This window comes from Carassius carassius, chromosome 26 (genome assembly GCF_963082965.1).
Source record: "Carassius carassius chromosome 26, fCarCar2.1, whole genome shotgun sequence".
Lineage (NCBI taxonomy): Eukaryota > Metazoa > Chordata > Actinopteri > Cypriniformes > Cyprinidae > Carassius > Carassius carassius.
This window is the reverse complement of record NC_081780.1, coordinates 2,480,158-2,507,993: the sequence shown is the minus strand read 5'-3', so window position 1 is coordinate 2,507,993 and position 27,836 is coordinate 2,480,158. Positions and strand designations below refer to the sequence as shown.

Below are 27,836 nucleotides of genomic sequence, written 5' to 3'. Positions count from 1 at the left end.
TGCCATTATACCAGAAGCAAGCCAGGTTTTATTTGAGTAAGAAATCACACTTTCTCCCCAGAAGCACAAAGTCCTGCATGTACACCAACACTACCAAATACTCTTCACAGTCAGTTTTATTAATCAAAAAATGACAGGAAAACAATGCTTGCCTAAAGAAAAGAGAAGACCTTCCAAAACAAAACTCCAGCACCATTAAAAATACACTGAAGCACAATACTGAATAAAATCGGCATATATAACAATAAACGCAAGAAGGAATTTGATAAGAAAGAAGAAACTGCTAGTTTTAAATGCAAAAATGCACAGAAAAGATGCTGTGTAACACTTAAAGGAATAGAGGTTGACAAAACAATTGTTCTCAAGATTTTTATACTTGTTGACAATAAAAAATGCATCATAAATGTAGCATTTCTTGTAACAGTACTTTGCAAAAACCTGTTGCATTTCCATTAAAAGCAAAAAAGAAAAAAGAAAAAAAAAGATTATTTCTGCTATAATTGAAGATATTTCTTCAAGTATGCCAGAAATCAAAAGATATAAAACATTAAAGTAGAAGAGAGAAATTTCACAAATTAAGACGGCAGTCATATGATTATTGTTCTTACAGAAAAACTGCATAAAGGATAAACTGTTACTGTGTGTTTTTCATAAAGGCTATGGTGGGCATCATTATGCTGGGGGGTAATTGTTTAGATGGGTGCAGGATTTGGACCCCGTCCTGCCGCTTGTTGAGCGTTGACCTTCTGAGAGTGCCAGCGTGTTTGCTTATACACAAACCAGGCGTTCACAGCCCATATGATGAGATTCAAGAAACCACATATCTGAAAATAAAGTCAGGAGACAGTTATTTATAATATACACTCAGGGTCGAACGTTTGGAATAATTGGGAAATCTCTTCTGCTCACCAAAGCTGAATTTATATGATGCAAAATACAGTAAAAACAGAAAAATTGTGAAATAATATTACAATCTAAACATACCAGTTTTCAATTTGAATATGTTTTAAAATGTAATTTATTGCTGAGATGCAAAGCTAAATTGTCATCATCATTACTCCAGTCTTCAAATCTTTTGCAACTTCATAAATGTCTTTCCTCTCACTTTTGAACAATTGAATGCATCCCTGCAGAATAAGTTAATTTCTTCTTTATTTGTACTTATCCCAAACTTTTGAATGGTGGTGCATCTCAGTTTCCACAAAAATATGGAGCAGCAACTGTTTTTAACATTGATCATAATGTTTCTTGAGCAGCAAATCAGCATATTAGAATGATTTCTGAAGGATCATATGACACTGAAGACCAGGGAAAATAAGCATTTGACAATATATTCAAATGAAAAACAGTTGTTTCAAATTGTAACATCTTTATTATTCCAAACTGTTGGTCCAGTGTACAAACTTTAAAAGCATCAGATGCCAGTGAATAAAGTTGCTTTTCATTTTAACTACACATTAAGGAAGTTAAATGCATTGCAAATGCAGTTTAAAATTGTCCTTTTTTTGGTGATGAAAATTGATAATCAGCATGATAATAAATCATGAAAAAATACAGTTGATAAGTAAGTGTAATTTCTTACCACAGATATATTGAGCGAGCGCATGCTGGCGTAATCAGTGACTTCACATTTGACATTGTCCCTACAGAGCGCCAGAGTGGATTCAATGCCAGCCGTACCGGTGGCGTCCTTCACCGTCTGCAGACCTCGAGCCCAAGCAGACGAGCACACCAGCCACAGGAATGCAAAGACTGCTGTCAGCACGAAATCCTAGCAGATAAAGACCCTTAAGAGCATCTGCGTCATGATATTCAAATGCATATTGCATAAAAACTTCAAGCTCATCTGCTGGTTGCATACTCACAAACATAGGGCCGAAGTCTGAGTCTCGGTACACATGCATGTAGCCCAGATAGACCAGCAGAGCCACCATTGAATAGAGGAAAGCCAAGACGGCCACAGCCACGAAAAACTCCACCGAGGATGACGAGTCTCCAACAAGATGAGTTGCAGCAACTGTGCGGTTGCAAAGAGTGGTGTTCTCCACCAGCAGCTCCTGGTTTAACCTGCAAATGAAGGTATCAAAACACAAAGTGAGTTGGAGAAATGTAGCATTCCATCACTTGCTCACCAATGGACGCTCTGCAGTGAATGGGTGCCGTCGGAATAAGAGTCCAGACAGCTGATAAAAAGTAACCACACTACTCTAGTCCATCAGTTGACAACCTGATAAGCAACAAATCTGTGTGTTTGTAAGAAACAAATGAATCATTAAGGTGTTTAATACAAGTCCAGAATTCATCATAATGCTCCTCCAGTGGAAAAAAAAGTCCATCTCCTGTTTTCCTCCAACATCAAAATCCACCAACATGTTTGTTTAAAAAAGTTTTGGACTGTTTTTAGCTTGTAAACAGTGCTTGATTTGTGCAGATTTCAGATGAAACAACATTTTCACTGGAAAAAGCAATATTATGAATAGAGGACTCATATTTTGGCAATGGATTGAAGTTAAAATTGTCTTAATGATGGGTTTGTTTCTTACAAACACGCAGCTTTTCACTTCACAAGACAATAACTGATGGACTGGAGTCGTGTGGATTACTGTGATGTTTTTTATCAGCTGTTTGGACTCTCATTCTGACGGCACCCATTCACTGCAGAGCATCCATTGTTTCTCATAAGCTTTTTATTTTACATTTAAAATTAAATTAAATTATAATTTGTTATTTTATTTCAGCTTTATATCAATTATCCAACTCTTTTTTTTTTTTTTTTTTGATAGTATTAGTAAAAAAAGAACCCTGGAAAGAGTTTATATTACACTGTAAAAAGTTGTTAACAAAAAGAGTATTAGAGTGTGTTACCAACAGTCTTTCTACTCTACAATTTCACAGTTCATTCAGTGTTTTACTTGCCAATTTCAGAGTGTAACTGGGCCAAACCTGAATGGGTATGTGAAAGTGGGACTGAGGGTTTCATTGCTGCTTCCGCCACAGAAGATGGAAACCACATTTCTGCCAGTATACCCTCCACAGGTCCCGAATGCAAGCACAGCCGTGAGCTGGAGAAAACCAGAGCATTATGTAGGAAATGCTCCATGCAAACAACAGAAGCATGCAGACACATCTTCAGTTTCCAGCATGCACAAACCTGAAGATGCACCGCAGAGTTCACAATGAAACAAGCTTTGTTCAGGACCTGCGTTCATGAATCATCGGACACACTAATCTGAGTTTTAACCTGGATTCATTCACTGTTTGTGTTTAACCTCTGGCAGTTAAATGAAGACCTGCAGTTCACAGCCAACATCAAGCTCCTTTTCCAAAACCAGATGTTTAGTTTCACTGCATGACACATCCTGTTTGCAATTTTCATCATTCATTCTCAAGAGGCAATTAAACAAAACACAGAAAATTTTCATCTGTCCCATTTCAGATTAATATTTTATAGACAGCAACATCGGAGTCAATAAACTCCATTTTCCCTGCTTATAACAAATTCCTTTGAGGAAATGAAGAAGGGAGGAACTTCATGTAAGAAGGTGGCTAAAGAAAACTCAAGACTTGCTAGTGAAGGGAATGTGCATTTTATGCGAAAAATACTTGCAAGGGGGTCCAAAAGTCTGAGAGAGGATGAGTGAAAATGCTTCTTTTTGAATAATACTTCACTGAAAACTTTTTCCTTATATATTATTATCATTGATAACAGTCTGAACAGGCATGAGGAATACATGATGAAACAATGTTTAAAAGAAAAAAACATTATATATACAAAATATATGTATGTCATAAATATGCAACTTACTAGTTAAAGATAATATGTGTTATGCATTCAGTACTAAACTTATAAGTACTAGTAGTTGGGACCAAACATTTTTTATATTTTGACTTCATAAGGAATCAATGCATTGTTTTAAATGCGTTTTCAGCCAGGCCTTTGGCCTCTTTTTGAAGTAAAGCTTAAAAACCGGTTCAACATTTGGATTTTCTTACCAACTCCACGACTTTCACAAAACCCAGAGGCTCTTTAACGGGGGTTAAATTTAATCTAAATCCCGTCTGCATTTCTCCCACCGATCCAGATATCTTCCAGGAAGGAAAACAGAAGGGGCTTGAATCTCAAGTTTTCAAAAAGTTTGACAGTGACGTGGTTCTGTGATACAAGATGCTGCTGCTCCTCCCCCGAGAGGAAACCAGAGTAAATCCAGATGATTTGATTTTATCCGACAATGCGGGATATTTCGCAATAGATTTGATTAATATGCATCTGGATCGTGTCTCCAGTATATGTCATCACGATGCGATATTTTCGATCGTTTCTTCTCTAAGAAGTGAATGAAACGCGTTCAGGAGTCCAGCGAACATTATTTCAGTCATATGATTCTGAGACACAGACGCAAGTCTAGAGATGGATTCTCGACATTCCTGTGCTCCGTTATAAACTCAAGACTCTTAAAGGAACAGTTCACCCGAAAATGAAACTGGTCATTTGAATGGTGGTCTAAAAATACGTATTCTTTTTTAGTTTATTGTATAAACATACACATTTCAATAGCACTTAACACTTCAGTAACCAAAAGTTTCATTACAAAGAGCGTAATGTCCGTTAAAGGAAGTTAAGCAACAGTTCTGCTGGAGCGATTTCAGTTCAGTCTCGCGATATAAACGTTTATCTAAAAAAAAAATAAAAAATTTTATTATTAAAGGGCATATACTTTCAAGCAGCATTTTCAATCATTTTATTATGCACAAAAGTTATATAACTAAGTGCTAAAAGTTTGCTAAAGAAACATCCGCGAGTTCAGTTTGGGCTGTCTAAAAATAAAAATAAGTATAATTTTATTTCTTATTATTGTTTAATGTATGTATGTATGTGTATATATACATACATACATACATACATACACATATATATATATATATATATATATATATATATATATATATACAGTACAGACCAAAAGTTTGGACACACCTTCTCATTCAAAGAGTTTTCTTTATTTTCATGACTATGAAAATTGTAGATTCACACTGAAGGCATCAAAACTATGAATTATATACATAAAAAAGTGTGAAAAAACTGAAAGTACGTCATATTGTAGGTTCTTCAAAGTAGCCACCTTTAGCTTTGATTACTGCTTTGCACACTCTTGGCATTCTTTTGATGAGCTTCAAGAGGTAGTCACCTGAAATGGTCTTCCAACAGTCTTGAAGGAGTTCCCCGAGAGATGCTTAGCACTTGTTGGCCCTTTTGCCTTCTGTCTGCGGTCCAGCTCACCCCTAAACCATCTGGATTGGGTTCAGGTCCGGTGACTGTGGAGGCCAGGTCATCTGGCGCAGCACCCCATCACTCTCCTTCTTGCTCAAATAGCCCTTGATGCCTTCAGTGTGACTCTACAATTTTCATAGTCATGAAAATAAAGAAAACTCTTTGAATGAGAAGGTGTGTCCAAACTTTTGGTCTGTACTGTATATATATATACATACATACACACACACACACAAAGTGTTGGGTAAGTTATTCTAAAAAAGTATTAATTACTAATTATAATCTTCAACAATGTAATTAGATTACAGTTTAAATTACTCTCTCCAAAAAGTATTTAATTACTTATTACTAATTAAAATCCTATCAACCTCAAGTTAATGATGCGAGGATAAGCATTAAATGGATCTTTTTTATTCTTTCAAGTAACTAAATTATTCTTGTCACACATTAGAGTCCAATTCTCACCATTATCTAACTATTAACTATTGTAGAAAATGTGCATTCACAAATGTAGCCTATGTTGATCCAAATATGGAAAGCATTTTCGAATTTAATAATATGAGGTTCTCTCCAGAGATGTTTTGCCACATTTCTTCAATTAAGGATTGCTACGTAGTATATGGTGTTATTTGCCTGAACTTCTTCAAGTGAGTTGAGGGGCAAACCAAAAATCCAGCACTTCTCCTTCACTACTGATACTGCGATACTTGTTTGTACAAGTTCATTCGCTGGCATTTTTCACATTTCTTTTTTTCCTCCCTTAAAAACAAATTTGTCCATTCTGATGCTCAATTTTACCTTAACTAATGGCTTTTGATGACTATTTGAATTGAATTCTGCCAACGTGCGCGCTTGTATGTGTTCGTTAAATGTTTAATGTTAAGTGAGTACAGTAGGTCTGCTCATGTCTGAAAATAATATATGAAAAACAAAATAATTTCACATAAAAACATTAGGATATAGCTTATATTTCATTAGCAGCCTAAATGTTTCAATGTAAAAAAATAAAATTAATTGTAAAACTGAAAGTTTTTTTTTTTTTTTTTTTTTTTTTTTTTCAGCATATGGCGGGCCGCATTTGAATTCGTGACGGGCCACATGCGGCCCGCGGGTTGAGAACCACCCAACTGTGACTTCTGCCTCAGAATATTCCTAATTACTATTTATTAATACTTATTAAAGTAGTTAAGTTTAAGAATTGGATAGGAATAAGGATTTAAAATAAGGTCTTGCAGAATAAGACATTATTATGTGAAACATTTTTTTTTTTTGAGTAATAATAAACAGCCAATAGATTTGGAGACTACAGTGTTGCCAATAGTCTTATTAACTTACCAAAGTATTTAAAGTGAGAAAGGTACATAAAAAAAGCATGCATTTTAACTTGGTAGTTACACCCAACACTGTATGTAGGAGTGTGTGTGTGTGTGTGTGTATGTATGTGTGTATATATATATATATATATATATATATATATATACACACACAAAAGTTAAATTAAAAAGTGTTACATTACAAAATATTGCATGACAAAATATGTATTTTCTTCACATTTAAATGTGTGTGTGTGTGTACATGTAAATATATATATATATAGTGACCACAAAAGTTATGAAACAATGTGAAAAGTTACTACAGCAACCGTTTTAGTATTGTTATGGGACGCTAAATGACAAAACAAGTACTGCGTAAATATTTTTAACCAGTTATATTTATTATATGTATTCGCAGTCATTATATATTTCGTATTCATTATACTTTAATAATAATAATAACAAATATTTTCAGAATTTACATTATAGATTATTTCAATGTAAATAATAAAAGGTTGTTATAAAACTTTTAGCTAACTGATCTGCGATGATTGTGCGATGAATGGCTGCTACCAAATAGACCAATTTTTTTTTTTAATCAAATGACCATATGTTGCTTCCAGAGATATATAACCCAAACCCAAATAGGTATGATATTGCTTTTTATTTAAACTTTCACACTAATTTTCCTCAACACAGTTTTAAACTCGTCATCTAAATGAAGTGATTTCATTACTAGATTGAAGGCTAGTGAAACAGTTTACTGTCCTTACAGCAGCTATAAAAGGGAATGGTTACATCTTTTTCACTATTCCATAAAGGAAAAGAAATAATAATAATTATAACATTTCAGCAAAAAAGGATGGACTGTTGTCGTTGATTTAATATGCTGTCAAAATGGCATCAGTCATGTTTGTTTTAAAATATCCCAAGAGGATGAAATAAAAAGGGAGACCCAACATATACATAAAAACATCAATGAAATTATAATTAGCAAGTATTGTCAATCAGACAAGTATGTAGACACACACACTCACACACATATGCATAACAGCACACGTGCCAGAGACGTGAACTTTCTGTTGGTACAAAATGGGCATTAGACAAAAATAAGAACAGATCTCTCTTTGTACTAATAAGAAGCCAGCTCTCTCAAAACAAACACACACGCCGATCTATACGAGAGAGGAGGCAGTTTGGCCACATTATTCTGACTGTAGATATTAACTTCAGCAACTCTGGCGGTATTACCGTCTGTCATAATAAAGAATGATTCTGTAGTTTGAAACAGTAAGTATAGAACATAGTAAAACCAAGCTTTTCTAAAATGATTTCCGCTGTATAATAAAACTGGTGTTTTCAAATAAAGAGTTGTAGTGAGTAATATTAATAAAAATAAAAAACTTTTTTTTGTTGTTGACTTAAATATGTCAGCTTTACAATGTATATCTTGATGTAGCATTTAACAAGTTGGCAAAATAAGGATAATGGTCTCTGCAGAAAGGAAAAGGTGAATTATATTTGGATAAATCCTGTCAAGAACAAGTCCAGATCATATTTCGACCCAAAAATCAAAAGTAAGAAATAAGATTTTATATTTTGCATAAAGAAAGTGTATATATATCCTTATGCAATCAGTTTACTGAAATACACAAATATACTGTGTGTAAATCTTTTTCTAAATACAGTATTTATAGAGCATGTGTGCTGTACAGACTTAAATTTATGCTAATTTTAAATAAAAAATATTTTTATTGAAATAAAAAATAAAAAAAATACTGCATAACAGTAACAACATTTAACATTTCCAAAGACTGATTACTGAGAATCACCATTGAAAATGTTAAGAATTACAGAAAAAAAAATACACAGTATATAGTAATGGGAATTGGTGGAAAAAAATGCTTAAATGTCATGGAAATAACGCAAAAATGCTAATTTCTTTATGCACAATTAAGTTTCTTATTTTTTCCTCTTGATTTTAGGGTGAAATTCGACCTAATCATGCTCTTTTTGGTTTCATCTTTCAAATAAAACCAGACATGACATAAAATAAACACAAGGCCGATGAAAGAGAATGAAAGTGTCCCTCTAGTTCTGCCGTCTCCTTTGCATAAAGGAATAGATCAATCCTTGGATAAAGTGATAAACCCTACACACAACATTCACATTCAACAAACACGGAACTATTACCTTTCAGTCCTAAAGTCAAGCAAAGCAAATCTTCTCGCGGTATACGCGCACATAAACGTCTCCATTCCTGCAAAGACGTGTGATCAGTAGCACACTTGGTCAAATACACAGTTAAATGATTTAAATAGCATGATAACTGCTCTCATCCGCCGTTAGAAAGAGACACTGAAGCATAGTGGAGTCAGTTGACAGAAACATAGAACAGATCTGTACACTGAGCATGGGGTAACTGTGTGAGAGAGGGCTGATGGGAGACGCTCTCACAGCAGAAGATCCTACAGTTCGCTCTCCTTCAGCTTGCTATTGTCTCTGACCTCATCGAAGGTGTACGTCTTCACAATCTTCCCGTTTCTGAACACAGTGTGCAGCAAGTCCTGCAAAGAGACGAAGAAACGGTCAAAATGAACTGAAAACATGACCGTAGGCAATTATCAGGGTTTTAAGGAGCTTTTAAAATCTAAATTGAATATCTGCACAAACAAAATGAAGACTATATGTCTCACGATCTCAAAATATGTTTTAATTCATTAATCAGGTATGCATTCAATCGCATTCAAAATGCAAGTTTAAAATGCTCAAGACATGTTTTATTTAATACATACATACCTACGATAATGCACTAATATATCCATACGTACAAATTATATTAATGAAAAGCAATAAATAGCATCTAAATATTAAATGTTAATTTCAGATATTCAAGAATTTACGTTAACTCAAATGTCATACAGTTTTTTTTTTTTAAATATAACCTGAAAATCAGTAGCAATCATAAAAAATCTAAATAAAAAGATTTTCTGCATTAAATCAGGACTTTTAATTATGAACAAGCTCGAAATACTGAATAAAAATGAATATTTTATTTTGAAATGTCAATGGTTAACTATTTCCAGCTGCTTGATCAAATTACGGCGATAAAAACACAGTCTTACAACCATCTGTAACATATTACACAATATAAACAGCATAAAGCATAAAATTCTAAACAGTGAATCTTAAGCAATTGTTTGGCATAAATGCATATAATTCATTGAATGCAAACTGCTCTGAAACTGCAGAATGTTTGAACATTGAACATTTAAACCATAGCCTTTTGAAGTTTATTAATCATATTAGGCTGTATCCCAATTCCTGTTTTTCTTTCTCCAAATTTAAGACCTCTTAAAATTATACTTGTGCTATACCATTTAAGGTATTTAAAAATGTTATAGCCTCGAACTTGATTTAATACCATTTAAGGACTTGGGAGTGAATACATTTTTTTTTCCTCATTAGTATTAAGTCAAATACATTTAAATAATTCATTTTATTGATTAATTGTTAGTCACACACCTCTCCATATTCCTCCAGATCACCCTTCCCCTCTTCCAGAGTAACAAAATCTCCACTCGGCGTCCTGTGAAGAGAAAGCCGACCCTTCTTTGACCTTTTGTTGGGGTCTGCAACAGGGTCTTTGAAGACGTTGACCTGTAATTAACAACATGACATAAATGAATCATTTATTTTCTCAATACATATTGTAAACTGAAGTCAGCGAATGGAACTGCGAAATCTTCCATCGCTCGACACTTACGCCCAGTCCATTCGTCACCACATAACTGCACTTAAAAGAGCAGTTGAGCAGATCTCGGGTCAGTTTCTGCAACAGTGCTCCTCCTGAGCCAAACGCGATGTTCTCGATGCTCCATCTGTGCTCTTTCATGCCCTCCACAATCTGTAGAACAAAAGCGGGCACAGAATGAGTTTACATTCATATAACATACAGTCATGAGCTGGAAAACATACACACCTCCTGTAAAGTATTGATGTCCACACCGTCGCCCTGAATGACTCGGATGTAGGGTGGAAGCACCTTATAGCCTGTAGAGTTCTCAACCAGAGGAAACTTCTTTCCTAAAATTTCTAGGACCTGGAAAATAAGATTTAATAGACTTAATGGACATATATATATATATATATAGAAACATGACATATACAAATTCTAGAATAATCAATCAGCTTTTGGATGCGATAGTGTCTACCTTTAGCACTGTGTCTAGAGGGTTTCCCGAATCCGGTCGGACCACCAGCGGGGCGTCTGCACTCCTCATCTCGATCAGACCCCTCAGGTCCTCACCCCAGATCTTCTCGCAGGCGTTGTAGATGTCGTAGCTGTCGCTGACGATAGACACGGGGACAGACGGGAACTGCTTGATGATGTGTTCAAAAGCATCCTTCTCATGGTCCTTTCCCCAGGCAGTGATTGTGCTGCAACACAAAGACACAATCAGTGAGACCACGCAACGTCAAGAAAATTTGTCTAAATTATTTAAGAAAAAACTTAAAGTTATTATTATTATTCCTACTACACTGTTCTATTTACTATTATTATAACTACTACTACTTACTAATACCTGTTCCACTTTACAGAGGAAAAAAAAATGTTTTAATTCAAATTGTATAAAAGTACATATAATAAAAGTACGCTCTAGTCCAGTGGTTCCTGGAGGCCCCCCAACACTGCACATTTTCCATGTCTCCTTCTTCTGACACACCCATTTCTGGTCTTGGAGGCCATGTCCACACTCAATACGTTTTTGTTTGAAAATGCATCTTTTTCTCTCCGTTTTGGCCTTCCATCCAAACTGAGAAGGCATTTTTATCACGGAAAACAGCTTTTTGAAAATGCTCTCCACATTGGATAATTTACAAAAGCCGTTTTCGTGTTGTAGTGTAGACTGTGAAAACGATGAAGCAAGTTTAGTCATGTGACATATAACATACCAATAAATATCTGTGTTATTCTGGTTTTGTGCACGTTATGTGCTATGCACTTTCACACTATTGCTATAGATGTGTTACTTTGTACACTCTTCATATCACTATATATATTTTTTCTTTTAGGCTTTACACTTGCGCGGAAAGCATATTTAACGTTTACTGATGTTTCAGTTGTGGATGAGACACTTTTGGAAAACGTTTGAAAATGCTAATGTGGATGGAGAGTGTTTTAAAACAAAAATGCCGTTTTCATATGTCTCTGGATTAATGCAGATGTAGCTGGAGTCTCAGCTAATGAGCTGATGATCTGAATCAGGAGTGCTTGATTAAGGAGACATGCTAAATGTACAGTGTTGGAGGGCCTCCAGGAACGTAGTTGGGAACCACTGCGTTTATGCATCTATACTTTTATACAATGTTAATTCAAAGTTGTATTCTTTCATCCGTCAACTCTGTAATGCTTACATATGTAAAGTGTGTGCTAGCATTATAGACTTTACGGATATTATACTTTTTTTTTTACACTTACACTATAAAACTTCTAAGCAAATACACATACATAACATATATATGTTGTGTGTGTGTGTTTATATTAATAATTTCGAAAAACTAAATTGTTATTACAACGTTATAATATTACTATAATTTCTATGATTATTAAATAACAAGTTTAAAATGTGATTTTCTGCAATTTCCTGGCTATTCACTCATCTGTCAGCATTACAGATAAAAAAATTTAAAACATTTTTAATTAAAATTGTATTTTATACAAACTAAATAGCTATATATTATAGATAAAACAAAATTGCAAAAACATTACTCCATTACTCCCACTGTGCTGGTTGTACTCGAGTTATGATATCTACCACTAGGTGGCAGCATTGTATAAAACATGCTGTATGTCAACCAGCACCTCTGAAACTAGTGCAGAACTCCATTTCCATTTACTACAGTAAAAATTGCACAACAGATCGAGTGTGAGGAAACACTGGTCTTTGGTAGTTATGTACCAGTGCGCTGTCAGCAGAAAATGTGAAGTGTAATGGTGCAGCACTAACTAACCAGAATGCCTTAGGTCACATTATCTTATACCTCGCATGTGACACGGTAAAAGGAAACTCTTCAGGCAAGTTCACATTGTTTTGCAATGCAATGTACTATCATCAAGCGCTTGCTTCAAGTTGTTCCACCTGTGTTCTGCAGCTGGAACGGAGAAACCAGGAACCGGGTCTTTGGTGCCGTAGTACTTCTTGATAGCACAGATCCCGGCCACGGTGTCTGTTCCTTTGAAGTTTACCAAGTGTGCAGAAGCGCCGATTCCAGCCGTCTGAAACCAAGACGTAAGTATGAACACAGCTAGTCCAGAAACTAAACCGTCAAGAGAAAATTACAGGGTGGATGATGTTTGATATGTACTGTATGAATAAAATGCTTGGCATTTACAGTTGAATGTTATGAATACGAGTAAGAAGACACTTGGATAGAGTCTCAACTTAGACATTCCATGCATGTACTTAAATCAGATTTGTTGGGTTTGTGTAACAGTAAACCGTCTCTCTAAAGTTATAGCACTTCAGATGAGGTGTAGCAACACACAAATATCACCTCTTGAGAGGAAACCCCTCTGTAGCCAAAGTCATGCAGTTTATATTCCAGTCCTTCCAGGCTTCCAGACGTTTCCATGAGATATTTGGCCAGGATCTTCTTCTGTTCTCGCGAGTTTGTCGCGACGGTGATGGGATACCAGATCTGAACCAGGATAGTCTGTTGAGGAGACAATTTTGCATCATTTCAACAGTTCATTACATTAAACTATCAGAAACTCGTTGTTTTGTTAGCATTTTTGAACATGCAAGTAATAACCTTATACCTCATGTATCATCACATCTGAAAGTTGCGAATTTATTCTAACTCATAAACAAAAGTGAAGTCAGCTGGAAACTGAATCCATAAAGCTTGATGCGACCCGAGTGCTTGGGAATGTGTCATAGAGTCAACACAGAGACTCCACAGAGGGTTTGATGGACTCATACAAGGGGATGCTAGGCAGAAATGCTTTGTTAAAGACCAGCCGGTCAAGTCAATATTATCATACTGCGCACATACCCTGACAAGCCCTGGGCACAAGCCTTTGGGCACAAGAACATCCTGGTGTCCCTGTCTCATGAACCCGATTCAACTCATCTAAACATCTGAGATTCTAGGACAGTGATTTTTAATGCAATGACTGGTATTCTGTCAATTTTGGATGATTTTTTTGCCCCAAACCATGGCTGCAAAACCCACACAACCCTCATTTCATAATGATTTAATTCATTTCTCATTGTAGTCTCTGAACAATCAAAGTTGCAACCCATTTTACTTCAATAACTTTATAGATATTATAGATATTCAGTGAGAAAAAGGTTTTGATTTTGTCCATCGGGAACTGATTGGATCATGAAAAGTGGGCATTAAATCTGTAATTTCTTAAAACAATGGCTATCGGCTATCAGTTAACATTAATCAATAGCTCGCTAACCTAATAAAATTATGTCAATCAAAAATTTAAGTCATGTCAAAGAAAAAAAAAATGCCCTAATGAAACAAGATGTATATTTTTTTAAATAAGATCAGGAACATCAGGCTTGTAAACAGCTAAGGACAGCAAAGAAGGAAACCTGAACCACCTCTTATTATTATAAATATTATTTTGAAATAATGAGTACTTAACAAATTAGTAACAGCAACAATAACTATTTTAAATGTCTAGCAATGGTCTAGAAATGTGTCGATGAATAGTGAATTTTTGTTGATGTTTTTAATGTGGAGTTCTGTGTCATCAGACCAATCACCGCAGTTTATTGTCACGCAAAGGAGGGTTTGGAAAATTTTATCATTCAGCAAATCGTTTGGGAGCAAACATGGAAAAAAGTTAATGCATATTATAAGACAATTAAATACAATTATGAACCTTTCATAACCCATAATAGGGGCACTTTAAATTACATATTGTTCTTTGTTTTCAAACATTATAAAAGGAGCTTTTATTCTGGTAGAAAACCACAGGGAGCCCTTCAAGTTTTTACTTTTGTTGGCAACAGATTTATAAACAATTCTCATTACAGATTTGGAAAGTGGTATATGTTGCGTTAACAAATGACCCAAATCACAGCAGCTCGTCAGAATATATATTCTTATATAATTTAAACAGCCTTTGTGATTTGATAATGGTTTTTAACCATTTTACTCGATTTTGGCACTTGAAATTTGGCATGTAATAAGAAGCAAACTTGACTTAAACACCGACTTAAAATCTGCAAGCTACCACAAAGTGACCCAAACAGTTTTCTTGCATTGATCTGTGGGTTTTCTGCTTCTTTATCGAGTAAATTTCATACATAATGTCATTAAGTCTGAGTCATGGTTCAACGCCGCCAAAACTCTGTCTCTGTGCTCAGATGTGCATCCTGCCATCAGAGATTAGCTTCAAGCTGCCAGGGTCACTAGTGTGAGCGCCGGGTCACATGACTCTTAACTTTAATGTGCCAGCATGTGACTTGCTCACCCTCACAACACAAAGGATGAAGGTTTAAGAGAAGCTTATACAAAATATTTTAATTATCAGTTAAATGTCGCCTTGGGAGTCTGAAAAGCCTCTAAACAGTTCAGTTATTCGTCAGCATCAGTGCCTTCCCATGGTCATCATAAAGGATGATGATGCGTGTTTGCAATCAGTGGAGAACAGATAGAGGGTGACAGAGTGTACTGAGAGCCAAGGGCGCGCACACACACACACACACACACACACACACACAGACTAAATTTACCAGCTAAGCATGACAACATATTTGCCATACATTCAAAGCCCAAAGAGTCATCTGTAAAAGAACTCAAATAAAGCTGATTTTACTATACAAAAGACTCAAACTGTTCCCTTGGTGACAGGTGTAGTATTTCGTACAGGTGTGGCTGGATGTCAGACTGTCAGCATGACTCAGCAGGTTTGACACTAAATCCTAAGAAGTCGAGTATGTCGCTTTTTGTAATTTCGAGTAATTTCTTACTGCTAAATTCTGAAAAAACAGAGGTGTTAATTATAGGACCTAAAAACTCTGCTTGTAATAACCTAGAACACTGTCTAAGACTTGATGGTTGCTCTGTCAATTCTTCGTCATCAGTTAGGAACCTAGGTGTGCTATTTGATCGCAATCTTTCCTTAGAAAGCCTACTTCCCTATCAAACATCGTATAGATTTTAAAATATTGCTTATTACTTATAAAGCCCTGAATGGTTTAGCACCTCAGTATTTGAATGAGCTCCTTTTACATTATAATCCTCTACGTCCGCTAAGTTCTCAAAACTCAGGCAATTTGATAATACCTAGAATATCAAAATCAACTGCGGGCGGCAGATCCTTTTCCTATTTGGCACCTAAACTCTGGAATAACCTACCTAACATTGTTCGGGAGGCAGACACACTCTTGCAGTTTAAATCTAGATTAAAGACCCATCTCTTTAACCTGGCTTACACATAACATACTAATATGCTTTTATTATCCAAATCCGTTAAAGGATTTTTAGGCTGCATTAATTAGGTAAACCGGAACCGGGAACACTTCCCATAACACCCTATGTACTTGCTACATCATTAGAAGAATGGCATCTACGCTAATATTAGTCTGTTTTTCTCTTATTCCGAGGTCACCGTGGCCACCAGATCCAGTCTGTATCCAGATCAGAGGGTCACTGCAGTCACCCAGATCCAGTACATATCCAGATCAGATGGTGGATCAGCACCTAGAAAGGACCTCTACATCCCTGAAAGACAGTGGAGACCAGGACAACTAGAGCCCCAGATACAAATCCCCTGTAAAGACCTTGTCTCAAAGGACCACCAGGACAAGACCACAGGAAACAGATGATTCTTCTGCACAATCTGACTTTGCTGCAGCCTGGAATTGAACTACTGGTTTCGTCTGGTCAGAGGAGAACTGGCCCCCCAACTGAGCCTGGTTTCTCCCAAGGTTTTTTTCTCGATTCTGTCACCGATGGAGTTTCGGTTCCTTGCCGCTGTCGCCTCTGGCTTGCTTAGTTGGGGTCACTTCATCTACAGCGATATCGTTGACTTGATTGCAAATAAATGCACAGACACTATTTAACTGAACAGAGATGACATCACTGAATTCAATGAAGAACTGCCTTTAACTATCATTTTGCATTATTGACACACTGTTTTCCTAATGAATGTTGTTCAGTTGCTTTGACGCAATGTATTTTGTTTAAAGTGCTATATAAATAAAGGTGACTTTGACTTTGACTTTGTTACAGCAAGTTTGTCCGGTCCATCATACGGAAAAGTTTGGAAAATGCTGTAGTCATTACAGTAAGAAATGTAAACTGCATGCCTGATTATATATAATCAGTGCTTTAAGTGGCCCAAAAGAGGTGCCTGTACTCTATTATAGCCTATATATATATATATTTTTTTTTTAATGACTCCCCTCATCCCCTGAGATAACAACAACTATATTGAAGGGGTTTTATATACAGCAGTCAACAGACGACCTTATAATAAAAAATTATAAATCCTTTCATTAGTTTGTGGATTTGCTTGAGCTAGAAAGAGCTACTGAACATAAATAAAATGTTCAAAAGGATTTTGAAAAAATACCCTTAGAAAGAGCTACTGCATTACTTCTTTAGCTTGCGTCTGACCTGCAGCGATATAATTCAGGCTTGGTGGGGTGTCAGCCAGCGAGTCATCTGATTCTGACAGTGTTCTTTTAGTACTCAGAGTCTGAAGCCAGGAGAGCATATAAGTGTTGTTCACTGTATTTGTATTTTTACCGAGCCGAGTGTGCGCGTTTCACACACCCTCTCCGGCCACGTCGAGTTGTTGACACTGACAACGGCAAAAGCGACACATGCGCTTTTCACTTGTAAAACTCAAGGGTATATGGGTAATGTAGTCTCTGCTCTCGGTGGGACGAATTAGGAAGCATGCATTGTGAAGGGCGCTCTGAAAAGCGGCAGCGCAGGGCAGGCAAAGGATTAAAACCGCTATGAAAACAGATGTCCAAATGAGCGTAACGGTACGCTAAAAGCACGTTTTGGGCGCACGGAGAGGTGGTGGTACACTCAAGAGCTATATTTGGAAGTGGCGGTACTGAGTACCGGTGCGTACCGGCCCACTTAAAGCACTGTATATAATTATTAACCAAAAAAGGATCATGCTGCCAAAATGGGCACCCTACGGTTTACTCCACTAGTGATTCATGAAATCTGTGTGTTCTGTGGCTAATATACAGTGCCAAAAGAATTTAGACTATTATGACTGAATTATTCCTATTTGGATCTGCGTGAATTATATTTCGGATTTATATTTTGGGTGAATGCAAAACAAATCAGTAAATTGGATAAAGATGATTAGTTTATAAGTGTATATTCTATATAAAAAGATAACAACAGAGTTAAAATGGTAATGCAATTTCAAGGATTCAGGAATAATAATTTTCATAGGATTTAATTTTTTTTTATATTCCCATTGGCTCAGTAGTTTCATAGTATTTTCCAACATTTTCAATCATAAAACAGAATACAAAAAAATGTAAACAGACAACACAGAATTTGTGAATTTCGTACTTGCATAATGCCTTACCATCTGTAAAATCCTATTCACATATATTAGATTATTAATATTATAATTTGTTTTATAAATTTGTTTGACTAGACATGACCTAAACTCTTTTATACTGGCCCGATCCATCCAAACTGGAAATTAAATGGAAATTAAAGCCATAGATATGTATTCTTATGAAAATCAAACTCATATACAGACAAAATGTAAACTTAGATTAGTGTTAAATGATTGTAAATGCACTGTAGGGATCGGTTCAGGGTCGTGTCTCACCTCTACCCAGTTAGTGAGCCAGTAACACTCCGGATCTGTGCTTTCTACGGTGAACAGCACATTCCCACGAGGGATAACGCTTCCCTCCGGCACAGCCTTGATCTCGATGGGCAGGTGACCATTGTATTTCTGCAGTGACAAGACATGACTGAACATCCGATGGAACAAAACACAGCACAGACAGAAATGTCCCAGAGGTGAGTTTCTCCATACCTCCAAAATGTAGTTCCATCCTTTTTCATTGAACACATCATCCTGAAAGTGTTCCCGGTACACCTCTTTTGCTTCCTGAATCTTCTCTCGTGTGACGACCTGTCCTGTGAGTGCAAAAAGAGACAGGACAACTGTGAAAGAAGAGCTTCACAAACCTCAAGGAAGTGGTTGAACAATACAGGAAAAGACACTACTCAAGAGAGAGGTTGGTGTGTCCCTGTGTGTGTGTGTTAAAATGCACATTTCCTACATCCTTGCTTTATTGCATTATCGACTCTTCCTTGCTCAGTGTAGCTTTGTCCTACCAGTACTGTCTTAAAGGTACAGCATCCTCATAAATAAAACAGCAGCTCTTCTTGTGTTTTAATACATTTTAGATGTATTATTAAAGCAGATACTGTGACTTAATTTTTTTGTGTGTGTGTGTGTGTTAATAGGGTTATTATAGTTAAATAAAACTGAAACCATTAGAAATACATTTTTATTATTGAAGCAAAATAAAAGTTAACTTTAAAAAAATAATAATAATTCAGCTAGTTGCCAAAGCACCATTTTGCCGTTTTATCAACGTGAAATTTTGTTCTGATTTGGTAACTTGATGTGATAAAATAATAAAATAAACAAAAAAGTACAACATTCATCAAATAAACAAAACCTAATAAAATTTATAAAACTTCAACCAAAATTAAAATGAAAACATAAAATATAAAAACTGACTGATTCAAAATATTAATAATAATTATTAAAATAGCACTGGTATAAAATTACTAAAAACGTCTGTAATTTAAGTGTGGAAAAACTATGAAGACAATCGCTGATTGAATCTTAAAAGTTCTTAACAGGATCAAGTTTACAAAAGGATGCAGTGATCTGCAAAACTAATTCTGAGGTTTGAGATTTAGGGGACAAATTCAAGCATAAACAACATATTAAAGAGAAATAACAACAGAAACAGAAGTAATGCAACGTAAGTATTTGTATATTTCCAGAATCCAGACTGAATCTGTGACCAGGGCAGCTGTCTTTTGTGGGTGAAAGAGCAGATGTTCAATTGTCTTGTTTCATCCTATCACACGATTTCTAAAGCCTTCACGCCAGCGCACCATGAAATCCTTTTCAGTGTAAAAATAGGCAAAATTCCTTTATAAAAGTGGCACATTTGAGCGGCATGCGAGAACAACAACCTCAAACCAGACACGTCTTAAACTCAAACTGCTATATTCTTAGCTTATAACTCTACCATCAAAGTTTGGTCATTTAACACTGGCTCCATCACGAGAAAGTCATTTTTATGTTATTATTTTTCGGGTTGACTATGACTAAGTTTGGAGGGCATGCAGCATTCTTGAGCGAGAACACAAGCCAAAATTACCAGCAAGGCTGCGTTTTCCATTTGCAGCCTATAGTAGTGCTGACAGCCGGGTCCTACGTACCTTTTAAATATCTGTGGAGAATGTACTGAAGCCCATAGAAGACCGTTTTGTCATATTTGACTTTTCTGAGCTTGGTAGGGTCTGTCTTCTTCTCGCGGCACTCAAAGTAAGAGTACACCTTGGTGGTGTTGGGTGGATACTGTTTGTAATGTGTGACCTGTAAGAAAGAAATTACAACATGTCACATACAATTCATAAACTGAAAGAAATCCTCTGGCACGGCTGTGTTAACATTGCAAATATGGTAATGGATGTCAACAAGCCTGGGTGCGTCTGTGTCCACACAGTTTCCTGTAATTTAAACAGCTGTTGGGTTTGATTCTAGCTGGTCTGCCAGCAATTCAAGACCACCAGCAACATATTATTAGGCAGACATTGCTACTACTATTAATCTAACTGACGCGAAGTATCACGAAAATAAATAAGAACAAAAGCACAGACTTGTATTAAACCAGAGGGTGTTTAATCAACTCACACATTACACAGGAAAGGAAATTTGATTTGGTTACAGAAGTGTAAGCCAAAATTCAACGACATACCAAAATATGCAGAGACAGATGGAGAACTGAAGGAATTTGGGTTTCAGTTGAGATTCCTCCTCAAAGTAAGGCAAACTAAATTTTTTTTGCCATGAATGTGAGCTCTTTACTGTCAAGCACCAGATAAAATGGTGAGATACTGTAAGGATGAGAACAATCGTAAAAGTGTGAGGAGCATTTGCAATGCTCATCTGTTTTATTTTTCCACTAGCTGTCACCAGCTAGCACAGAAACTACATACCTCACCTTTAAAAGTTGCAAAAGAAAAAAACACTGCACTATTTCTAATCAAACAAATATGAACTTGTGAATGGGGAGTGCTCTGGGATGTGCGTAAATGCTCTTTTTTGAGCCTTTCTAACACAAGAACCAGTTTTGTGCAACAAAAGGTTGTAGTTATTTAGATTATTAAGTCCTGTTTGCCCTCTTGCGATATTATATCTTGTGATATAAATACATTCTATGCTGAGAATGTAACTACAGGAACAGTTACACTAGAGCTCAAACAGACAACCTGCTAAGCTCCCTTCTGATATTTTGTGCATGCTGACCTTTCCCTGGCACTTTTTGGCTGCTCCCTTGCGTACGGGTCAGCCTGGGAAAAGGTTGCACCCTCATGGTTATGCCTGACAGCTACTGCGGTTGCTCCCTGCACTCCAAGAACAAATGCAGCTTTCCCCCCTCCAACTTTCCCAAAGGGCAGCAATCCTTGTGGAGCAGCAGCCGAGGAGGTCCCACTAGGGTCCTCTCCCTTCTGGAACAGACCGTTCATGTGAACAGCTGCATGCGGTCAAGGCATGCGCAACAACTGGCTGTGTGCACGGAGGACACGGCAATGCCACAGAACAGGCTTCAGATCAAGGCAAACAGCCACGGAGGTTGTATAAGAAGCTTTTTTAAGGTGTGGCAAACTGAAAGAAAAGTGAAACACCATAAACAAGTTGTAAAACTGAACAATCCAGATGTGCATGTGCTTTGACCTGATCTGATGTTCGTAAGCGGAGCAATTAGTCAGTAAAGGCCTGAAATCTCCTGGACAACACAACCATGTGATTGTGATGTTGACAACTGAGGATAAAAGGGGAAAAATGCAACACCAGATGGAATTGTTAAAACAAAACCCAGTGAATGCCCTTTATGGTGCTAAAGTTAGTGTGCTCATCGATTGGTCAATCAACATTACACATACAACAGAGCGTGCACATGCAGTCAAGGTCTCTACAGATTCATTTTCTCCACAGGGATTTCAAACGATTCCACGAACCATCAAGCTCTGAGATTTATCACATTTCATACTGAGATGTGCAACAAAACTATTTGAGGAGGTACAAGTTTAACAAGAATTACAAACGAAAACTATGACTGTATGAAAAAGTATTAAGAAGTAGTGCACAGTGTGAAATTTCAATTTAGTTTTTGTTCGATTTTTTTCTACTTTCAGTAAAGTAACCGAAATGTAACTGGAAAGTAACGGTGCAAATAACTGCGTAAAGTATCTGTAAAGCAAACTGATATTCTTTAAATATGTTTTACTGCTGTCAGGTGACATTTTTATGCTTTAATTAATTGAAGGTACAGTGCAAAATCTGAATCATTCACAATATTGTGCATTAAAAACTATTCAACAGACATATTTTTAAATTATACCTTAACAGAAAACAGGTAAGCTTTGGAGTCTATTTCAACTTTTTTTTTCAGTTTGAGCAGAATTTTTACCCTGCTAGTAAATTTCAAAAGCAATTACAAATAAATAGAAACCAATGCATTGAATTAACTACATGTTAACTACAACCCCTAATTAACTACATGTACTTTCTATATGGTTAGGTATAGGATTAGGGTTTGGCTTAGGGTTACTTGTAGAGATGTAACGATTAACTCGTTTGCAAACCCTGACGATGTATATGCATCGATCTTGAAACATGATTTTTGAATCGTGACTCACCAATCTCGGACAGTAATCGATTTAAAACACTAAGAATTGAATGAATCACGATTTCTATAGAAATTCAATGATTTCAAAATATATACACATTAAATTACTACAAGCAAGAATTAATGGAGACCTTGAACAGTGTTTGTGCCTCACTTCTCTCCTTCACGAGCTCCACTATATCCGCCCGAGACTGTCACAGGATTGCGCTCGCGCTCCGTTTGCCTCTGACGGCAGCTGATGTGTGATCTCTCCTTAGGACTTGTAGCCAGTAATACTAGAGGGAAGTAGCTTTACTTTTCTGTAGCTTGTCAATGGCTCTCTGCATCTTACAGATGGTGTTACCTGAGCAGTCGAAAGCTGTGGATTTATTGCATGGACAGAGCAGAAATGTAAGTTTCTAAATCGCAGTTCCATTGAATGATAAATGTGTTTTAACAATGCTGATGAACCGAATGTACGAAGGAAACTGTTAAAATAACCACAGCATTAACAACGACCTTGAAGTAAGAGCTCGAAGTTTATCTGATAATCAGATGCATGGAAGTAGCGTTTGTTGCTTTAGCAAACAGACATCGGGCGCGTTTTCTTTCAGAATCATCATTCGCTGATGGAGAGGAAAAGTTTTCTTTTGTGTTTTCTTTTTCTTTTTGTGAAAATGAGATAAAGAAGCTTTCCCACTGAAAGAGAAGTGCTCTCGCTCTCATAGACGTGCCAGGCTTTATCTGCAGCTAAACTGAATAAAAGCAGAATGAACTGATGAAATGTTAAGAAGAAAAAAAACACAATAAATAAAATGTATGAATGATGCAGTGCTATTTGACATAATTTATTACAGTACGGAAACTATAAAGTATATTTTCTACCTTATTCTGTGCAGAAAATGAAAATAATAATTAATTAAATCAATCATAAAATTGCTATTAAGAAACAAATTATTGATTACAAATGATTGATTATTGTCCAGCAGTGTATTTGATTTCTTACAGCTAATTAAAAGTAATAAAAAAGAAGAGAATTCCTTGAATTCCCAAAAAAGTATAATAATAATTATAATTATGATAACACATACATAACACATACCTAAAATGATTGTATTTTACATTTCTGTCACTTCTGAAATGATAGCCCCTGGTGTAACAAAATGTTAGCATATACAGAATACTTTTTAAAGCTCTTTTATAAAATCTTGGCTTACATACATTTTTACGTTTGCCATGTCATGCCATAGCATCATTAAACTAGCATTTAACAATGGACAAAAGTTTTTTGTTTTTTTTTCTAACCTATGGTTCTCGGTCCATAAATGCTACTGTTATTTACCCCCTAACTAAGCATTTCAAGAATTTAGGAGAATCATTTAAATAATCCTGTGAATGCACTTAAAGAATGCAGAATCGAATCGTTATAATCAAATCGAATCGTTCTAAATTTGCACAATCGTTCTTGAATCGAAAACCTATGAATCGTGAATCGAATCGCTGCCTACGCAAAGATTCACAGCCCTAGTTACTTGAATTTAATTATGCATATTTTGCTTTTATTATAATAGTAAGTACATGCAACTTGTGTAACAAGGACAGCGTAAAAGGTTTGAAAGTGACACCCATTCATTCTGTCATTTGCAATGCTTCATGGGAGTGGATGCTTGCAAGTTGAAATCTGAACACATTCTTCAGGTTTCTAGAGAACTATAAATGATCACCGAACTATCTCATGCTCTCTATCGCGCAGTACTGGATTTTACTCCATATGTATTCGACCATAAAATCTTAACCACACCCTTTTCTCATTCCTGGTGTCATCTTTACTTCCTTCTCATCACCTCTTATTCTAAATGTCACTTGCTTCTACAGTTTCACCCTGTTTCCAATAAGAGCCAAAACCTTGAATGGAGAGTAAACACCGAACGCATCACAAGGCCAAAACTCATGAACTGACTCCTGAAACAAAAGAGTAGGAAAATCAACAAACTATCAAGAAGACACAGAGAGAAGACGGAATAATCAAGGAACAACCAGCTATTTCCCACATGTGATCTCTGACCCTCCAATGACCTCTGCGGGATCCTTAAGTAATGAAGCGTCCCTTTAAAAGGCTAAATGAACGTGTTATCAGCCTCAACGCGAAACACGAGAATACTATTACATCCGAGGTGGGAGGATAAAAGACAAAGGCATCCACTCCCGTCCTCTAGCAGCAGTGGTGAAAGAATACACTGAATAAACATAGATGAGATAAACAAGATGAGACCATATCCAGAACATAACAGACACAACAGCAGACAATGACGCAACTCTGGACACATGGACAGAGATTGATGGGTTGAGATGAAAAGTGAGCCACAACTTATAGTTAAACATGCATACAATTGATATTTTAAGATCATTAAGGATCCAAAGGTTATGACATACTTGCGTTTGATCATTTCTTAAACGGAAGATAAACATTTTGGTTGCCTCACATGTTGGCAAGACTTGACAGATATGGTGTATGAATAAACATCAGCAGTACAACTTACATTGCAAAATACTAAATGCGAGTCATTTCATTAACCTAACCTACTTTTTTCTCATTTGTTTCGACAGCTGCATTATAACATTTTTAGTTTTTAAATTTCAATTAAGTATTTTAGTTTCAATAGATAACTGCCCCTATATCTTTCAGTTTAATGATGAATCTTTTATATTCAACAGTATATTCAGTTTCTATTTCAGAACATTACAGAACATTTTTTTTTTTACAACATTACAGCTTACTGAATGTGAGATAGAAAATCATTTTACAATAGAGTGCATCATAAACTAATCTATGGTCACTTTTGAATTTTATATATAACTGAATAAATATATATATAGATATAGATATATAGAAAATATATATAGAATATATATAGAAAGTTTTGGTTTTGGAGACAAAAATCTATTGTAGCTTAATTTCATTTTTTTCCCTTATGATTAATTTTGTCTCATAACAGTGTTAGACTACACATATTCTTTACATTGAAATGTACATTGCGGTCCAATTTATTCATATAAAAAATTTGATAAATAAATTGACATCACATTTAATTGTTCTGCAATATAATAACACTAAACGTGTTGCATTTTGAAATTTGTTTTTTTTTTCAATGCAAACCGAATGTATTTTAAGATACATTTTTAAATCGAATAAAACATGTCAGCAATTTATACAGAATTTGTCATACCGGTGAATATTGCTAAATATCTAGGTCTAGTAGTAGGTTAGTTGCACAGCTGTCAGTCAAAATAATATATCTTCGTTATATTACATCGCTTAAATAAGCGAAAACACTTAATGCTGATCAACTTTATCTGATTCCATTGTGCAGTACTTTCATTTCCTTAACAATCATGTGCTTTCAGTTTTGCTTCTGAAGGGAAATGCCCCTCAGGACACGCGCCTCTTGCCCTTTAGGAGTAATTCACACTCGTGATCCGTTATTATATACATAAAGACACATACATATAGTAAAGAGCAATAAAGATGAAGATGTACGTATCGTTTCTCCTCACACACACTCGGCCTACAGACCTGACTGACACCGACTCGACCGTTAACGGCCTGAAGGATGAAACCACCTTCATTTCTCGTCCTCTTTCCCTCATTTTTCTCTCACTCACGGGTTCGCCGGTATATAACAGCACACCGGGGCACGGCTGGGGCTCTCTGCTCACCTTGTAGGAGTCAGTAGCTAACAAGATGTTGAACTCCGCGGCGCCTGTGTGCTGCTCCATCTTCTCCTTGACGTGACTGGAGTCGCGTGCTGCTGTCAGCTCTGTTGTTCCTTCTCCGCCGCGCGGACTCTCAACCAACCGCCGTCGCTGAGGAGGGTGCGTGACGGAATCAGAATGGGCGGGACCGAGTGGGGTAGACTGGCCAATCAGGGGATACGGTGACTTAGACGTGGGCGAGGTGTGGCGCTTACGGGAAAGCGAATGGACGAAACAGAAATGTATTAAATTATACTGATCATTTGTTTTATCAGAAAGTTCTTAATTTTATGTTTTGCGTGACTATTTTTTCTGAAAAAATATAATTCTATATTATATAATTATAAATAGATTTTTTTTTATGTCTTATTTAACCCCTTAATTATTTATTGCATTTTATTTACTGTGGGGGGGGGGGGGGGGGGGGGGTCAGTTCATCATGATATTTTGAAAAGTCGTTTATTGTTATTTAAGAATTTATTTTCGGGATACTGCTATTGCTGAGATAGTAAGGTAGTAGAATATTAAATGTATAATTTTAGGACAATAATCCTCTTTCAAGAGAATATAATGTTATGATTTAATAATTTGTACTTATTTAGTATGTAGTAAATATTACATTAATTAATAAAGATGGTCAAAGACAATAAAATTTTCTCTGGACTGTTGCACACACCCTATGCAATTTAATTTTAAGTTTATTTTACTGACTGTCTTTTAGTGATTTTAGGATAGCCTTAGTTTATCTATAAACCTATAAGGTTTATAACTATATGTGACCCTGGACCACTATACCAGTCATAAGGATAATTTTTTAATAATAGCTTTCAATTGATGCATGGTTTCAATTGATGCATGGTTTGACTACCGTCCTGTTGCACTTACCCCCATCCTCATGAAGTGCTTTGAATGGCTAGTCATGCACCACATCAAGTCTGCCCCCCCCCCCCCCCTCCCTGGACCCCTTCCAGTTTGCATTTCGTTCCAACCGGTCGACCGATGATGCCATCGCCACTACCCTCCACTCAGCACTCACACAATCATCCCTCAACAGCTCATTTACAAACTGATTCAGCTGGGGCTCAACACTTCGCTGTGCAACTGGCTGTTGGACTTTCTGACTGGAAGACCTCAGGCAGTACGGGTCGGCAGCAACACATCCAGCACCATCACACTGGGGCCCCCCAAGGATGTGTGCTGAGCCCCTTCCTCTTCACTCTGCTGACCCATGACTGCACACCTTCACACAAATCCAACCTCTTTATTAAGTTTGCAGATGACACGACTGTGGTGGGTCTCATTAGCAACGAAGATTAGACAAACTACAGGAGTGGGGTGAGCTGCCTGGCCGAGTGGTGCAGTGACAACAATCTCTCTCTGAACGTGGAGAAGACAAAGGAGATTGTTGTAGACTTCAGGAGAGCACACACTCAGCACGTTACTCTGACCATCAACGGTGTGACTGTGGAGAGAGTGAGCAGCACCAAGTTCCTGGGTGTGCACATCACAGAGGACCTCTCCTGGACTGAAAACACTGCAGCACTGGCCAAGAAATCA

The 27,836-nt window shown here is 36.5% G+C and overlaps 2 protein-coding genes across 2 annotated transcripts; both read right to left on the bottom strand.

Annotated features, from left to right (window-relative positions):
- LOC132105496 (synaptophysin-like protein 1) lies at window positions 1-4,499 on the bottom strand. The gene is made up of 5 exons (XM_059510648.1): window positions 3,994-4,499; window positions 2,944-3,062; window positions 1,866-2,067; window positions 1,583-1,771; window positions 1-824 (listed from the first exon to the last, which is right to left on the bottom strand). Exons 1-5 carry the CDS (start codon window positions 4,063-4,065, stop codon window positions 693-695), a joined length of 714 nt encoding a protein of 237 aa, XP_059366631.1. The 5' UTR covers window positions 4,066-4,499; the 3' UTR covers window positions 1-692.
- A 4,014-nt stretch (window positions 4,500-8,513) lies between these two features.
- LOC132105495 (nicotinamide phosphoribosyltransferase) lies at window positions 8,514-26,399 on the bottom strand. Its single transcript, XM_059510647.1, has 11 exons — window positions 26,244-26,399; window positions 20,074-20,230; window positions 18,641-18,744; window positions 18,428-18,556; window positions 13,141-13,299; window positions 12,726-12,862; window positions 10,797-11,022; window positions 10,565-10,684; window positions 10,349-10,489; window positions 10,108-10,242; window positions 8,514-9,149 (listed from the first exon to the last, which is right to left on the bottom strand). The coding sequence occupies exons 1-11, from the start codon at window positions 26,301-26,303 to the stop codon at window positions 9,051-9,053; spliced, it is 1,467 nt and encodes a 488-aa protein (XP_059366630.1). The 5' UTR covers window positions 26,304-26,399; the 3' UTR covers window positions 8,514-9,050.
- Window positions 26,400-27,836: the final 1,437 nt, after the last annotated feature.

Excerpts from the sequence above, each read along its gene's own strand:
- LOC132105496 (XM_059510648.1), bottom strand. The coding sequence starts at position 4,065 with ATGCAGACGGGATTTAGATTAAATTTAACCCCCGTTAAAGAGCCTCTG. Across the intron at positions 3,063-3,993 it reads TTGTGAAAGTCGTGGAGTTG|CTCACGGCTGTGCTTGCATT; the intron begins GTAAGAAAATCC and ends GGTTTTCTCCAG. Across the intron at positions 2,068-2,943 it reads ACTTTCACATACCCATTCAG|GTTAAACCAGGAGCTGCTGG; the intron begins GTTTGGCCCAGT and ends CTTCATTTGCAG.
- LOC132105495 (XM_059510647.1), bottom strand. The coding sequence starts at position 26,303 with ATGGAGCAGCACACAGGCGCCGCGGAGTTCAACATCTTGTTAGCTACT. Across the intron at positions 12,863-13,140 it reads GAGGGGTTTCCTCTCAAGAG|ACGGCTGGAATCGGCGCTTC; the intron begins GTGATATTTGTG and ends TCTTGGTTTCAG. Across the intron at positions 11,023-12,725 it reads GTTCCAGCTGCAGAACACAG|CACAATCACTGCCTGGGGAA; the intron begins GTGGAACAACTT and ends TTTGTGTTGCAG.